The sequence below is a fragment of the Coturnix japonica genome, chromosome 6 (assembly GCF_054131305.1).
Source record: "Coturnix japonica strain WE chromosome 6, WE-NBRP24, whole genome shotgun sequence".
Classification (NCBI taxonomy): Eukaryota; Metazoa; Chordata; class Aves; order Galliformes; family Phasianidae; genus Coturnix; species Coturnix japonica.
This window is the reverse complement of record NC_140668.1, coordinates 25350757-25367183: the sequence shown is the minus strand read 5'-3', so window position 1 is coordinate 25367183 and position 16427 is coordinate 25350757. Positions and strand designations below refer to the sequence as shown.

Genomic DNA, 16427 nt, shown 5'->3' with positions numbered 1-16427 from the left:
AAAGCCTTTGTTCTGTGCTTTATTTTTCCCAAGCAATACCTAAACAAATATTATGGATGCCCCAAAGACAACTGCAACTTATTTGTACTGAAAGATACTTTGAAGAAAATGCAGAAGTTTTTTGGGCTGCCTGAAACAGGAGATTTGGATCAAAATACAATCGAGACAATGAAGAAACCCCGCTGTGGTAACCCAGATGTGGCCAATTACAACTTCTTTCCAAGAAAGCCAAAATGGGAAAAGAACCATATAACCTACAGGTACTGTCTGGGTTTTGCTCATACATAACCTGAACACTTTTAAGGACCAACCAAACAAGGAACCTCAAAGTGGAGTAGGTGCTCAGTGGGTTAGACAGTATTTCTTCAATTACAGTGTCTTTGCATTTGAATGACTACTAGATGTTTAAACAAACATCAGAAATTTCTGATAAAAAGTTTCAATAATAATTATATAAAGCTCAGTTTTAGGGTTTTGGTTGGGCCCAAAGAGATTTTGGCTTTGTTCTTTCTCTGTTGCATTACTTGCCCATCTCCTTGATGGAGTCCAAAAGGACTTACTGGCTGCAGAAAAGAGGTAGGAAGACAGAGCCCTCTGCAGTCAGCAGCCATTATCAAGTAAAACAAATAAACATATTTATTATTTATCAGCTTATAATCTTCAACAATCTGGAACCCAATGAAATAAAACTCAGCTTCAGTAGACAGTCAGTGAGGAAAAAGTTGTAGGTAATAAAAGGAGCAAACGACTAAACAAGGTGCAGGATGAGCATCTATCCATGTTAAACAGATCATCTAACAACATAAGGAACATAACTTAAAAATATATTAAATAATATGTCCATTTGTGTACTGTTTCTAACAGTTTAAGAACACTTATTTATGACCACAGAACCTTCTAATTGCAAAGGTGCAATCAAGTTACCGCAGTTTGGTAAAGCACCACACTTTTCTGTTTCCATACCTTGGACAGTCGCAAACTCAAGAGATTTCAGCTCTCATGAAAGAAGGCTGCAGTATCCTGCAGTTGTTTGGGCATCTAAGCTGCTTCAAAGTTACCCCACAGTAGTCACAGAGAAAGCACACACATATAACCAGAAGCTACTGTCAAGAAAAATTATTTAAAGCAAGACTATTTCAATAGGTTTGGCATATTTTCATTTTTCACTCTTACTTTGAGGAGTTATGAACAAATATAGTCAAAATCAATAATAAAAACAACCCAGTGGATCAGGTAGTCTGGGACAAAACACTTACAAACAGCAAGAAAAAATAGCAGATATGTCTTAAGTGCTTGGCTTGGCTTGAGATTGCTGTAGAGTTGTTTTACCTGTTATGCACAGCAACAGCAACAAAATAAATGGAAATTTTCTTAATGAAGAAAATGATTGTGATGCAAAGCACTGAGAAATTCAATTAGAATAAACAAACAAAACAAACAAATAAATAAACCCCAAACAAACAAGAAAACCAACCACATTTGAGGTCTAAGGCTTTATCCTACATGCTTTTATTCTGTGCATTCCCAAATATCCTATCCTACTCCCAGTGTAACCAACACACAGCTGAAGAACTATCATTCAATTGGCATAAAACAATATATAGCTAATAACCAAAGTGAGAGAGAAGGGTTGCTTTTTTCTTGTTATTAAAGAGCAAAATAAGCCAGTCTTGAGACTATCAGAATTCTAGTGAGCTCCTTTCCTGGCAAGTCTTATAAAAAGGGATGAATTGGCATGTTCAGGTCTAAATTGACAGCATGATTTGCAAGCTCAATAAGTAGTTTACAAAAACACAAATCTCAAATGTTACGGAGGGAAGGAATGTAAGATGTTGTCCTGACAGCAACCCAGCACTGATGCAAAACTGAGTATCTTATTGCAAGGCCCATCACCATGCAAGTTTTACAGCCTCTGACTGTTTAGTTAACGATGCTGTGTCAATTCCAAAGAAAAACTTAGTAGTAACTACCACCTCTGAATGCACTTGAATCAGCATAAAGTCTGTACCTCCTGTGGAGCAGTGTTACTTCTTAACCCATTTCAAAGTGTTTTCAGCATTTCAATCAGTAAGCAACATATAGTGGGAGGGAAGGTATGTGTTTCTTAATTCTTCTTTTTATGTCTAAGGATTATAGGCTATACCCCGGATTTGGATCCTGAGACGGTAGATGATGCCTTTGCCCGAGCCTTTAAAGTCTGGAGTGACGTCACACCACTGAGATTCAACCGAATAAACGATGGAGAGGCAGACATTATGATTAATTTTGGCCGATGGGGTATATTTTCTATTTTTACATATGGTTTTGGTTTTGTTCCTTTCATTAATCCTTCATGTTGGAATGACTTACCCTCAATAAGTAGACTCATGAGCCTTTCTGGCAAATCTTGTCCTGGCTTGCACTTGGCTCATGCAGGCTATGATCTAATTTCACTAAGATTTTTTTTCCTTATATACATACATACATATATATATATACATATATATGTATATATGTTTGAGAGAAAAAAATACTTGTATCTATATTCTATATTCTATATTTATCTATGCAAGAGAGAATCAATAGGAGTAACATTTTATTCTATAAATTTACAAACCAGAAATAGAAATGGGAAATACTGATATAGATCTTCAGATGCAAGATGGCTTCTTGCAACAGAAGACAATGCAATGCCACCATCACCTTCATTTACACTTCCATGCCTGTTTTTCCAGTGGTAGTGGCAGAGGTCCTAATGTATGGAGGGGCCTTAAAAATGGATTTGAGACTTTCAATTTATCTCCTCAACTGCTCTCCGTTCTTTAGCATAGCAGACGAGAGGCTTTCAACACATTCTTTGGTCTTGAAGAATTTCTAAGTATGGCTTTTGAGCTGAATTCTGGTTTTAGTCCTGCTGACGATAAGCAACTTGATTCATTTCAGTTGCGCATGCCTTCTCAATTAATTTTGGTTTCCTCTGAGAGAACACAATTTTCAGTGTATACCTGGAGTGTTTTAATTTCTTACAGTCCAAGAATTTTTAATACTAATGAAGACATTTCTGATGCCAGTTACTTGGGAGGTAGACTTTGGAAGTGAAGCAAACAGTTTAAAGAATAACTGAGCTCTTTGTAAAAGCCTTAATTTCAAGTTGGATTTCTTTGCTTTAGCTACTGATGAGTTGACTTCAAAAGCCTCAGAGATTCTGTATAGAACCCAAAGCTTCAGATCCTCATCCAGGCTGGCCTGGTTCACAAGACAAGCCTTACAAAAGCAGAAGTGTTCCTGCTGATTTTAGTACTTGCAGATCACACTCAGCTCAGAAATAGTGGGAGAATTTTTCCCACATTCATTCATTCTTATCACCCTGTTGCCTATAAGTTCACAGGAGTCGAGACATCCACAAAGTTGTTCATTTTTCAGCTTCTCTTAAGCAGATAATGGGAGTAAAGCTTCTAAATTCATGTCAAACTCTTGCTCCCTGAACAACTGACACACTAGCCTGCTGGAATGAATGAACTGAACTAGTATTAAGAGTCTGACAGCAGCAAGAAATCAGTGCAACAGAGCAGAGATTCAGGCCTGTGTATTGAGGGTTTCTGTTAAATGGAAAGACATCAGACTGAAAAGCTTGAAATGATGCAACTGGAGATGCTGGCAGCCAGCTTTGCTGCACAGGTCAGTGTGGTGGGAAAGCTATGAATACCAGAGTTATGCCCTTGCCAGCCTCCCTTACCCACACACAGTGTACTTCCAAGAAAAGCCTACAGTGCAATAACAGGAGAGCTACTTAAAGTGCTGTTGCCCCGTGAGCAGCCTGCATCTCAGAGTGGTTGATGTGGAGAAGGGATAGGCTCATTCACAGGACTCCAGGCATTGAATAAGAGCTAACTTTCCAGAGATTCTCTACTGAGAAGCACTCAGATGATTTGCTTTCCCAGTATCCTATGCAATCTGAGGTGTAACAGACAAAAGAATCCTGCAAAAAAGAAATCTACCTTTACTTTCAAAACTGTTTTGGACTGATGCAAGTTCTCTGAAAAACACCTCTCGTTTACAATGTTTATTTCACAGCTCCTGCTAGTCTCCATTGAGAAATAACAGCATGTATGCAGTCGTACATGCAGTGTACAACATTTCACTGTTCTTCAAAGTCTGATTTGCTTTCACAACACTTTTGGTATATAAAATAACATGCTGTCACAACTGCAAGACTGTTACTTGAAGATCTTTGTAAGAATTGACTTTCTCTTTTCCATTTCAGTCTTGCCAGCCAGCCCAGCCCATACCACTCACTAGAATATCTGTCACTGTCTTGGATGAGAAAGTGTATTTAATCATCATAATTCATGTGTCCATTCTGACAGCTGAGGTCATTAGAAACTGCTTTTTTTGTCTGATTTCTCCTGTAGAACATGGTGATGGCTATCCATTTGATGGCAAAGACGGTCTCCTGGCTCACGCCTTTGCACCAGGGCCAGGAATTGGAGGAGACTCCCATTTTGATGATGATGAACTGTGGACTCTTGGAGAAGGGCAAGGTACCAAACTTTTTAATGTTTCAGAACATATGGTCTGCTAACTGCTTCAGGATGTTGCTTCAGGAACTGCACTAAATGTTTTCATTGACATGTCAATAGGTTTTAGGGGAAAATATTACTACAAATGAAAATAAGTTCAAACAATTTTAATTGTTCTCAACAAAATGTTTGTGTAATTCGTTTTGTGGAATTTCCATTCCTGTTCCTCTACCATTACCCCTTGAAAAACTGAACTAACAAGCCTGACACCTCAGAGCCTTGCTGAAGGGTGGGAGAAGTACAGAGCTGTGACTGATTTTGAATGCTTTAGTTCTCAGGTGTCCAAGATGTAATATTACTACTAAGAAGCAGTGTTGGGTGCTTTTCTACTGTCATTCTCTTTTAACAGGACCTAAGCTATGATTCCAGTCTTTAAAAACTGAATCATCCACCTGAATTAGAATTTAGGTACTGATGGTATCTGTCAAAAACAAATGAAACATAAACTCCCATGCAAATAGTGGGTTAATAACAACTTTTACTGCCTAGTAAAGATTTGTGATCTTTATAAGGAAGCAACCAAAAAGACTACTGGGTGACCTTAGAAAAGAAAGACCAAGCAATAGCAGCGTGGAACATGTTTTATCTGCTTAAGCTTCACCACAATCATACATTACTAACTATACTTCTTTCACTGTAGAATAAATGGGAAAACTAGGAATAAGAATACAAACTTATGTTAGCTTTTCATTTCAAAATCTAATTCCCTCAGCTGTCCTCCCAGTCAAAGGAAATAATTAAACTTCAATATCAAAATAGCCAAAACCCTTCACTTTGGCTTTGTTTTATCTCTGGCACAAGCACTGATGTGTAGCTGTATAACTGGTAAGCATCCCTGCCCAAGAGCAACAACAGTGAACAGGAGGAAACTGTTTTCCATATGTGTAGATATCCTACACAAGCATCCTATTACTCACTGCCATTCAAAGAAATACTATGGATACGCAAGTTGTTTGTACAGAAGCGTGTCTCAGAGCACCAGTACTGCAGACTTAAGGGAAGTGTTTACGTGTGACAAATAGAAATAAAACCCAGGATCAGTGTGTGCCTGCATTACCACCAAATCACTCAGTGCAGCAGCAGATCTCATTCAGTCAAACTGCAAATACCAAAGTCATTTATGAGGCATGAAGTATGCTGAATCTGATGCTCAACATGAACGTGCTGCCTGGAAACTTTCAAAATATACTGAACATTTTACACCACATTACCAAAGAAACTCAATTACTAAACATATTAACAGCATGTATATAAGTTTGCATTGCCAAAGTAACAACACATTTATTTTTCTGGGCTGATTTTAAGGACTGTTCAATTCTAACACTTCACCATGAGTAATATCTATGTAATTCTTTCAAAATTACCAGTTATTACTTCAGCTATGACCACCTTGCCAATAGAGAGACCAATAACATATAGAATTTCAAAGTAGAAATCCACACTACATTTACACCAATATCCTCCAGTCAGTGACTCATTTCAGCATTGCATCTGTTCTCTTTGCAGTGGTTAGAGTAAAATATGGAAATGCAGATGGTGAATACTGCAAATTTCCCTTCTGGTTCAATGGTAAGGAATACAACAGCTGCACAGATGCAGGACGTAATGATGGATTCCTCTGGTGTTCCACAACCCAAGACTTTGATGCAGATGGCAAATATGGCTTTTGTCCCCATGAGTGTAAGTAAAAAATTGTTTCTAATGTTTTTCCTCCTCCTAGACTGTTCCCTTACTTGATTAATCTATCCATTCTCCTTGTACTTTTTTTCACTTCCCTTCTGGTAGATTCAGATCTATTGGTCTTTAATGTCTCCACTGTAACTAAGCAGAATCCATTGGTGTAGAAGAGTATATAGTTGATAATGACCTAGGCCAATTCCTTTCTCTAAAAACAAGAACATACTGAAAATACACCTGAAGTAACGCAGGCTCCATTTGTACATCAAAGATACAAAGGCTCAATCTCACAATCCAGGAACAAACTACATGTTAACATAAGGAGAAGGTCAAATTCAGAGAAGGAGTGCAGTAAATGACAGAAATCTCTCCCTAAATTACAGGCCGTCTCCTTCAAGAGCAGCAACTGCTCAAGTCTGGCAGTTAGGGATGAAGCCCATTAAGGCAAATTTCTAACCTCACATATCAATTTACTTATTTTAGCAACTGGTAGCTCTTTGTATCATGTTGTCATGCTGCCATTACTTTTTCTACAATACACACTGCATGACTATGATATTTATAATGAAATTACCTGACAGCTTGATCCCCAGTAAACACTGGGAATGCAATCGTGTTCTTGAAATTCTTGATTAATCTACTGGATACAAGATTTCAGACAATTCATTCCTGTAAAAGTGTTAATTTGATCTCCCTTATATCACACAGCAGGGAAACTTCAGAGAGGCAATTGAGTATAACTAGCTGCAGCCTTCATAAATCAATGCCATAAGAGACAAGGACAGAGAAAATAAGGAGCTTTTAACCACTCGCTTTGTTCCAGTACTTCAGTTTCCCATGCTCATTTTTGCCCTTTTTACATAACCAATTGCTGTCAACTTTTGGGAGCAGGCAGTGTTTCATCATTCCTGTTACCTGACATCTGAGCAGTGAGCACACATCACCACTATAACTGTTACTACTGTGACACAGCAAATAATGGCAGCTATGAAAGAGAGCAAAACAGAAAATATTGGAACTTTTGCTGGACGGATGATAATCCAGCTTGGAACAACAGCACTAAGTTTATTTTCAAGACTGTACACTTTCCAATAGAAGATAATATTTCTTTAGAAGCAAGCTAACAGCTGTCAGAGAAAATCTGTTGCAGAATATGAACAGTCCTTTAGCATTCATTAAAAAAAAGTATGCTTTTCTCTCCAAAAACCTAATTGCCCATTCTATACCATATCTAGTGCTGGGATCTACCATGGTGACAACTATTTGTATGGGCATAGCAGATGAAGAAAAAAGAACATGAACTTTTAACACATTTCAGTTAATGAAGAGATGTTACAATTAGCTGCATTCCTTTCAGAACTAGCCTCTTCATTTACTTCAGTAAATGGCACGTGCACACATGTACAGAACTGCATAATCATTCCCTTCCTCAAACTTTGCTTTTTGCTCTTTTACTCTTTCTCTCCCCACCCTCCCTCAAATCTCCCCTCTCATAGGTTAATCCTTCCAGCTGGAAAAGAGCAGAATTGGGTTTATTTTTCTTAAGATAGCTCAAATGCTCAGAGACTGTTTGAATTAGGCCTATATTACAGGAAGCTGGTCAAACAGACATCTGCATACCATGACCAATACCTTTGTAAAATGCAAAAACCATACAAGACAGAAAATGGGAGCAGTGAAGCACTCTCAGTAGGAGTTGGTTCTGCAATTTGGTGTTCCTGGAAATGCTTGTATCAAGGTTTCTGAAACGAAACAGAACGATTTCAGCCTTTTGTTTCTGATGTAATTGTTTCGCAAGATCCTTGAGCAGTTCTGCACAGATGTTTCTTATTAAATTCAGAGCAGCATTGTTTACTCATTATTCCGAGACTCCATTTGCTAAACCCTGCTAATAAATTCAGATAGAGGATTTACATCATACAGCTTATGTTGGAGTCAATATTCCTAATTGTTGGTGTTTGTTTCTGTCTTTTAATTCACCAAAGTTAGGTTCAATTCACCTCGGTATGGCACAGTGCTCATTTGGAAACATCTGCCTTAAAGCTGTAGTATTGCACTAGGCCTTTCTAAAGTACATTTCAGATCTGTATCCTCATTTGTAGGCTAAGAGATCATTTTTAAAGGAAAGTAAGGGAAAGCAGAAAGTTGTCTATGTACTGCACGCATGTTATACAACTGTGTAAAACCTCTCCTTTACCTTATGGGATCAAGGGATGTTAAATCACTCTCTCTACCAAAGTCCACTTACACTACAGGGAGTTAAGACTCCAAATCTTGGCCCTCCGACACCTAACATTACTGCTATCTGTCTTACTCCAGAGCTTTGTACACCAATGAAATACACGTATGCTAACCAGATGGTCACATCACAGTTTGTCGGCTTGGGGTTTAAGCCAATGGGGTTCTCCCAGTTATGCCATCTTTAATATCAAGATCTTGATTCAAGGCAGTAGGTTGTATCAGACCAACTTAGAAAACTGGACAATGTCCTGAATAGGAGAAACAGGAAAAAAAAAACAGGTTTCCTCTGCAACTCCTACAGGCCAAATACTTCTTGCACCAGTCACCAATACTGTAGGCTGTCACTGCAGCTTGACTGCTTTCTCAGGCTGCATCCTCATCTCCTGTAGCTGCAGCCACCTCCACCTTGGGCCTGTGCCACATGGTTTTAGCAGCCTTCCAGCCTGAGGTTTCCTAACATCACCAGTGGCTGATTTTTCTGGGAAGAACTAACAGCACATTGCAGCTCACAGATCAGTTATGTCCAGCTTAAATCTACTGCTGCAGCTGTAGAACTTTACAAATTTTAAACTGTTGAATTTACTATGATGCAGAACAAGAGACAGGCCCTTTTAAGATCTTACAATCCACTAACGTCCTTGCTAGTTTGTTCTGGGGAAACTAGTCCCTTTACTTTTCATTCACATCCAAGCAAAGACTTTTCTAGTAATTGTTGGGGATGGAGGGAGGGAATCCTTGAAAACTTAAAGCTCTGATGTTACCATCACATGATGTTACATCAAACAAAACGAAAAACTCTTCTGACTGTGACTCAGAAGCACTCCAAGGAACGCTGTACAAGACTGACTTTATTTATGTTTTCTGCAACTAAGCCATGCTTTAACTATTTTTTTAAATAATAATAATAAAAGCTATTAAATAAGAATTTGCCAGATCTAGTTTTGGAAGCAGCCCATGTGGTAAATGAGTCATCTCAAAAACTTAGCTTAATTTTGCTTTCCAAATCTATCTTTTAAAAAATAAAAAGGATTTCTCCAATCAGGGCAGACGTAGTCCTAGTTAATATGTTTCCTATTTACTGCAGAATATTAAAAAAATACAAACATTCACAGCTTGCTCTTTTGGGGAGGCACAGTGTATGTCGTCATTACATCAATGAGCACCTTTTGCCTAGACATAAGAACTCTGTGGCTGCCTCCATGTCAAAGATGCAGAAGGACCTGGAGAAAAGCTTGGCAAGATCTTCTGATCTGAAGTTCAGAACACCCTCCCACGTGAGCCAGGCCTGAAAGATCCAAGTCCTCTCTGTACTGGGACAGGAACTTACTTCAGTAGTTGTTCATACCCTTGATCCTGTGGCCAATTGCTGATTTAAGTGGAAAAAGCAAAATGAATCATTTGTGTCACAATATCCCATCATCAGAACCCTTCTCAGCTGCCCTTCTGCCAGGAAAAAAAATAAAAAAAATATTGGCTTTTTATTTATTCCTACTCTAAAATGTAACGCTTGCTGATAAACACTATCTCTTCCCAGCTGCATATCAGACTAAGCAAAGACATAAACCCTCAAAACCCACACAAAAACACTGAAGCTACAAGAGCTATCTGGTCATCAGAAATGATAGCAACAAAGTTGTAAACAACTTGGTAAGCCTTCCTGCATAATGTTTGGGATTTAGCTTTGGATTTATAGCGGGGGAAGAGGAGAAAGATGTCCTCCTGGTGATCTTAAGGAGGTCAAATCATGCATTCTTCACAATGGCAATTCACACAGCTCGTGGAATCATAGAATGGCTTGTGTTGAAAGGGACCTCGAGGACCATCAAGCTCCAACCCCCCTGCTGCCAACCTTCACATTTAATACCAGACCAGGCTGCCCAGGGCCCCATCCAACCTGGCTCTGGACCCCTCCAGTCTCTCTGGGCATCCTGTTCCAGCACCTTACCATTCTCAGAGTAAAGAACTTCCCCCAGTAGCCAACCTAATATTCCCTCCTTTAACTTAAAACCATTTCCCCTTTTCCTTTTATTATCTACCCTTGTAAAGAGCTGACTTGCCTCCTGTTTATAGGCTCCCTTTAGGTACTGGAAGGCTGCAATGTGTTCACCTATCAGCTTTCTCTTCTTCAGGCTGAACAAGCCCAGCTCCCTCAGCCTGTCTTCAAAGTTTCACTCTGAGGTGCCCTGCTTAAATCTCAATGAGAAACAGTATATGGCAGCTTGGAGGATGTTTAGGTCTCAGTTCAGTGCAAGTCTAGCCAAGCCTGTTGCCCTGAGGCACATGGCACTCACAGGGACAGTCATACCACTAAGGATTCCTGCCTATAGAGTGGCAGAGAAAAGACAGGCAGATTCAAATCTTGTGACTGCTCTGAGCCTTCTGTATTTTCATGCAATTCAGCTTGGATGCAATTCCAGAAATTTTACTCAAATCCTAAAACAAGTCCCAGGACTTTTGACTTTGTTTAACCTACTCCATCTACATGAGAGACTTGCTGTTCTCACAGATGAGCCATGGGGACCTGTTTGTGTATGTGCACAGTTAACAAACAGTCCCAACAAAATCAGCCTGGGAGCACTGACAAAGCAAAAGGCAGGAGGAACTCCCAGCAGTCAGATTTGTTGTCTTGCTTGTCTAGGGAGTGCTTGAGCACAGCTGTGTGGATGCTTGGAAATGAGAAGCAAAACCTAAGGGAAATGCCTCCAGGATATATTATTTAACTAACTCTACCACAAGCTAGAATCTTAGTATGAAGCTTAAACAAAAAGCTGTTAGGAAAACTGTCCAAGGCTCTGTACAGGGTTGACCATCCTAGCTAACAATTCTGATGAATGTTAATCAGCAAAGCACTAAGGAATGTGAATCATTTATCAGAATGGTTTTTAGAAACATTGTTTGAAGAAGATACATTAAATGTTTTAGGTAATGGAAGGCTACAAAGGATTCATACAATCCTCACCGCATTCCAACAGCTTAGTACAGTTTTCTTCATTCCCACTTTATCTGCAGTTATTCCTTTCTGTTCCTCATTTCCCCACTAGCGAGACTGTAACACATCCATCTCTCTTATCAAAGTATTTTTGGTGTAAAACAGAGGCTTTAAGTGAACACTGCACACAATGTGTACCTAATCAATGTCAAGACCTCAAACATCACCAGGGGCACAATATGATTTCTCATGGATTCAGAGCATTGTGTTTTAATATTTTCCTCTTCTGGTTTCCCAACAGCACTCTTTACAATGGGTGGCAATGGTGATGGACAGCCATGCAAGTTTCCCTTTAAATTTCAAGGCCAGTCCTATGACCAATGTACAACAGAAGGCAGGACAGATGGATACAGATGGTGTGGAACCACTGAAGACTACGATAGAGATAAGAAATATGGATTCTGCCCAGAAACTGGTATGAAGAACACAGTATGAATAACAGTATAATTTGTCATTGCTTTAAGTAACAAAAATATTTCTCACACCTTTACCAAAACATACAGAAGTCACTGAGCCAGGTACAATTTCAGTATTGGTGGCCAAGGAAGTAACTAAAATGAGCAATCTGTGTAAGGGATACTGTATGTGGCACACAGTACTACAGCAGATTTATCCAGGATATACAAAAGTCATTGAACCGTAGGACTAAATGTCTACCACTGCATGACAATTATGAGTAGATTGCAATTTGCTAATGGTCCTGAAAGAGAAGATTCGGGACAGAATAGAGCATGAGCAAAATTTTAACTCCTGATTCTCAATAAGTAATATTTTAACATTTACATATGGGGAAAAATAAATCCTGTTTAGTACAGTAAGCTTGAACTAATGGATCTTTTTAGCAGATCAGGAGAACCGAGGGAAATGTTTTAAGCAGGAAAATAAATCCCTGCTTTCTCTACAATTTTTTTTTCTTTTCTTTTTTTTTTTTAACTTTTTTTTTTTTTTAAGCTTTTTGTAGCTTGGCATGTTTTCAGTTTTAGGATACAGGCTACAGATACAATTACTGAGACTTAATGAGTAAGTAGTTGCAGTTCTAAAATCTCAGCCTGTTGCCAGAGGTGAAGCTGTGCTCACACACAATGGGCCATAAGCCTCTGTGCACAGCCAGCACAACTGCCAGCTGGGAGCACACAGGTGTACCCTGCTTTGCCAGTCTTGTGAAAATGCCCGACTCATCTGAAATATGGATTTGTATCAGTGTCTGGTTTCCTGATACTTCTGATATCTGGGTGCAACTTTTCAATTTTACCTTAGAAATGATTATAGAAGAAAAAATTAAACTTAAAGAAAGGGTCAAATTCTTTGTATCATCATACATAGTTAAGAAGATAAAAATCTGAAGCATAGTTCAACAGCAAAAAGAAGCAATAGAATCCACAGCTCAACAAGTAGAAGAACCTGAAGCCAATCTCTTATGAGATACCATTCTGGATCTGTGTATGACATATGTAATTGGAGGCTGTAAATAGTAAAGAGTTTCCATTACTGAAACAATGAAATACATGTAAGATTAAGCTTTCCAGCTATTTATTTATATGTTATTACACATTGTCATATACTTTAGGGCTGTGAAATATTTTAGAGGAAATTTTTGCAAGTTTTTGTTTCAGTATTGTAAAAAGAAAATAAACCACTCAATTAGAGAAAGTTTAAAACCATGTGCTTTCAAAATGCATCCTGCTGCCAACATAAAGCAATTCTTCAATCTATGAGATATGACGTTTTGACTTCTCCACCAGACTTTTTTTCATTGAAAGCTTATATTTCAGTGAAGACAACTAAGAACCAGGAGATGCTCAATGGCCCTTTGACTTTTCTGACACTAAGCCTACTGTGGATGTTCCTTAGATACATTAATACAGAAAACACATTATCAAAATGACAACAAAAGATATTTGCTATGCAACCTTCCTCCACAAAACATTGCTACCCATTTCTTTCTCAAAGCTGTACACAGAGGGCCAGCACTTCTTCCCATCAAAAGTAATGACATGTTCATAGCCATGGCAATAGCTAAACCTTTGCCTTCTTTCTGTGCCAGAGGATTTTCTTCCTTAATATTACTTTTAATCTTATTCTTGACATTGTATTTCAGATTTTTTGCTCACTTTGCCTTTTTAATGTTTAGCTTCAGAAAATATTCATCTGATTAAGCTTACAAATGTGATTCCCTTATCACTGTTTCTCTACTGTTTTTCACAGCCATGTCAACAGTTGGTGGAAATTCAGAAGGAGCTCCTTGTGTATTCCCCTTCATCTTCCTTGGAAATAAATATGACTCCTGTACAAGTGCAGGTCGCAATGATGGCAAGCTGTGGTGTGCTTCTACCAGCAGCTATGATGATGACCGCAAGTGGGGCTTCTGTCCAGATCAAGGTAACACGGTGTCAGAGCACCAACCATGGTAACAACACAGTAGTTTTTCTTCCATGAGCAAATTTACCATCAAATTTAATACGCACATGTACTATAGAATTTATCTCATTACACAGGAATGAGACTTCAGTGCTAATCAAATCAGGAACAAACACTAAGTGTTAAAAATGAATCCATTTGGAACACATATTGCCAGACATGAAAGGAAAAGAAAGGGCACGGGGAGTTAGGAGAGCCCTGCTAACTTTATATACTGAATACAAGTATTTAAAGTTTAATTAGTTAATAATTGATAAAATTAAATAATGTAAGAGCATTTTAGCTAGATTTGGGTTTTTTATTATTTTCCCTTTTTTTGTTTATAAGGAAAACAAATGCCGTATTTTAGAGACTGTTTGGACATAAGTGATAAAAAATGTTCCTATGATTTTTAAAACTTAATCTTTGGTACAACAGTGCTGGTTCTGGCTTTGTTTAGGGTCACAGCTATTCAGACCTGTATAACACTTCAATGATCTGAGATCTAGATGGCAAGTTCAATTCTTCTGTGCTTAAAAAATATCTATGACTTAATTTATTACACTTCCTTGTTTCACATAAGTATTAAGACTGACCGTGTTCAAAGTTACATGTGAGACTGCAGCAACATCAGCTGGAGGTTTCACATTCTCTAATGAGATACCATTCCAGATCCATGTATGACATATGTAATTGGAGGCTGTAAATACTAATTATTTTGCTTAGGATTGGGAAACTTTTGACAAATATCAATGAAATGAAACCGTAACTAACCTGCCTGGTGGCTTTTTATTGAGATACAACGCAGATGATACTAACTTGCTGTGTTATCCAGGATACAGTCTCTTCTTGGTTGCTGCCCATGAATTTGGCCATGCTATGGGATTAGAGCACTCCGAGGACCCAGGAGCTCTCATGGCCCCGATCTACACCTACACCAAGAACTTCCGCCTTTCTCAGGATGACATTAAGGGGATCCAGGAGTTATATGGTAAAGTTGTCCCTCATTGGCAGAATTCATCAGAAATGTAAGGAGCACAGGTTGAGCTTTGGGACTTAGAACCCGCAGTAGATGTCATAACACACAATATCAAATACCAGAAACATCCTGTTCCTTTCCCTAGTTGCTTCATGTTACTGCCAGGGGTTTTACTTTAAAGACACAACTTAAGGATAAGGAGCTATTAAATTTCCTGCAAAAACAAGAGTTTCCAAACCCCCCTGACAAATGCCAAGCAAAGACTATGTTATGAAACGCACATTTTGATTAGTGTTAGAGACACAAGGACCATACACAAATTGCTCATAATTCATCTTTATAATCTGTAAAATATTAGCACTAGTAAAAAGAAGAAAAGTCCATTCTGATGTCTTACTCAGCTGAGTTGCAGAGAATTCTGAATAGAAGGACTTCAAAGTGCATTTCCCTTCATTCTACAAATCACTATAGTAAAAACTGTAACGTTAACATTCAAACCCAATGTAGTCAACCCTGCATCTTACACTTAAATAGACAGCTAAACACAACAGACACAGCTAGTTGTGCTATCTCCAATGCTGTCACAGCAGATTCGGGCAGGACTGGAAGCTAAGGCCTTCTCAGCGGGACACAGCCACCCTTCCTTGTAAGACTTCATTAGAATTTTTTACTCTTCAAAACCTTTTTCAAAGATATTCCCTTGTATTAATTATGATTGGTTGTGATCTCCATTATGGATGCAGCACTACATTACAGCATAATAGAACACCCAGAATCCCTCTCTTTGCTCTTACAGATGTATCACCTGATGTGGAACCCGGACCAGGGCCAGGACCTGGGCCAGGACCACGTCCTACCCTTGGACCTGTCACTCCAGAGCTCTGCAAGCACGACATTGTATTTGATGGAGTTGCACAAATTCGAGGAGAAATATTTTTCTTCAAAGACAGGTAAGTGAGATAAATTGTATCCTGATGTCTGAAGTATCAAGCCTGTTCACTGGAGTCTAGGAAATTACAATCAAGTACAATCTGTTATTTCTTTTGTATGCCCAGAAATAGCAACATGTCCTAAGCAACTCCTAGGAGAAAAGAAATGGCGCCTTCTCTTGTAATGGTTAGGTAACACAGCCTCCTGCACACTGCTGGCTCACTGTCAGACCAGTGTTCACCAGGTCCTCACCTCACCAGTAAGCAGTGGTGCTTGGGGCTGTTATACCTTCCAGTGTGCAGGACTTCCCAGCCCACTGTGTAGTTTTACAGTGATTTTTAACTTTTGTCTTTTGTCTGCACTGGGAATGTTCATGCCAAGATGTTATGACAGCTGGGCCAGTACTAGTTATAACAAAAATCTGAGCAAAATGCAAGTAACCTCAAGAAAGAAATAACTTGTTCTCATGGTATCCTCAGCCCAATCATACAGACTGGAGAGCTAAAATTAACCTTGGTGTCTCTGCAGGCTTCTACAGAGCTGCAATCAGCTCTAAAGTGTCAAGTAGCTGGGAAATGTATCTCAACTTCTACAAGTTTACACAAATATCTGACTCCCCTCCCACATCTTAAGAGATTTACCAGTCCGTAATGTG

General features: G+C 38.8%; 1 protein-coding gene across 1 annotated transcript in view; it reads left to right on the top strand.

Annotated features, from left to right (window-relative positions):
- The window catches only part of MMP2 (matrix metallopeptidase 2), a 31729-nt gene that overhangs the window by 4291 nt on the left and 11011 nt on the right, over nt 1-16427 (top strand). The window contains exons 2-9 of the mRNA XM_015873862.2: nt 34-260; nt 2129-2277; nt 4392-4520; nt 6066-6239; nt 11708-11881; nt 13672-13845; nt 14699-14854; nt 15639-15792. Coding sequence (XP_015729348.2) covers nt 34-260; nt 2129-2277; nt 4392-4520; nt 6066-6239; nt 11708-11881; nt 13672-13845; nt 14699-14854; nt 15639-15792 — 1337 coding nt within the window. The remainder of the gene's footprint in view (nt 1-33; nt 261-2128; nt 2278-4391; nt 4521-6065; nt 6240-11707; nt 11882-13671; nt 13846-14698; nt 14855-15638; nt 15793-16427) is intronic.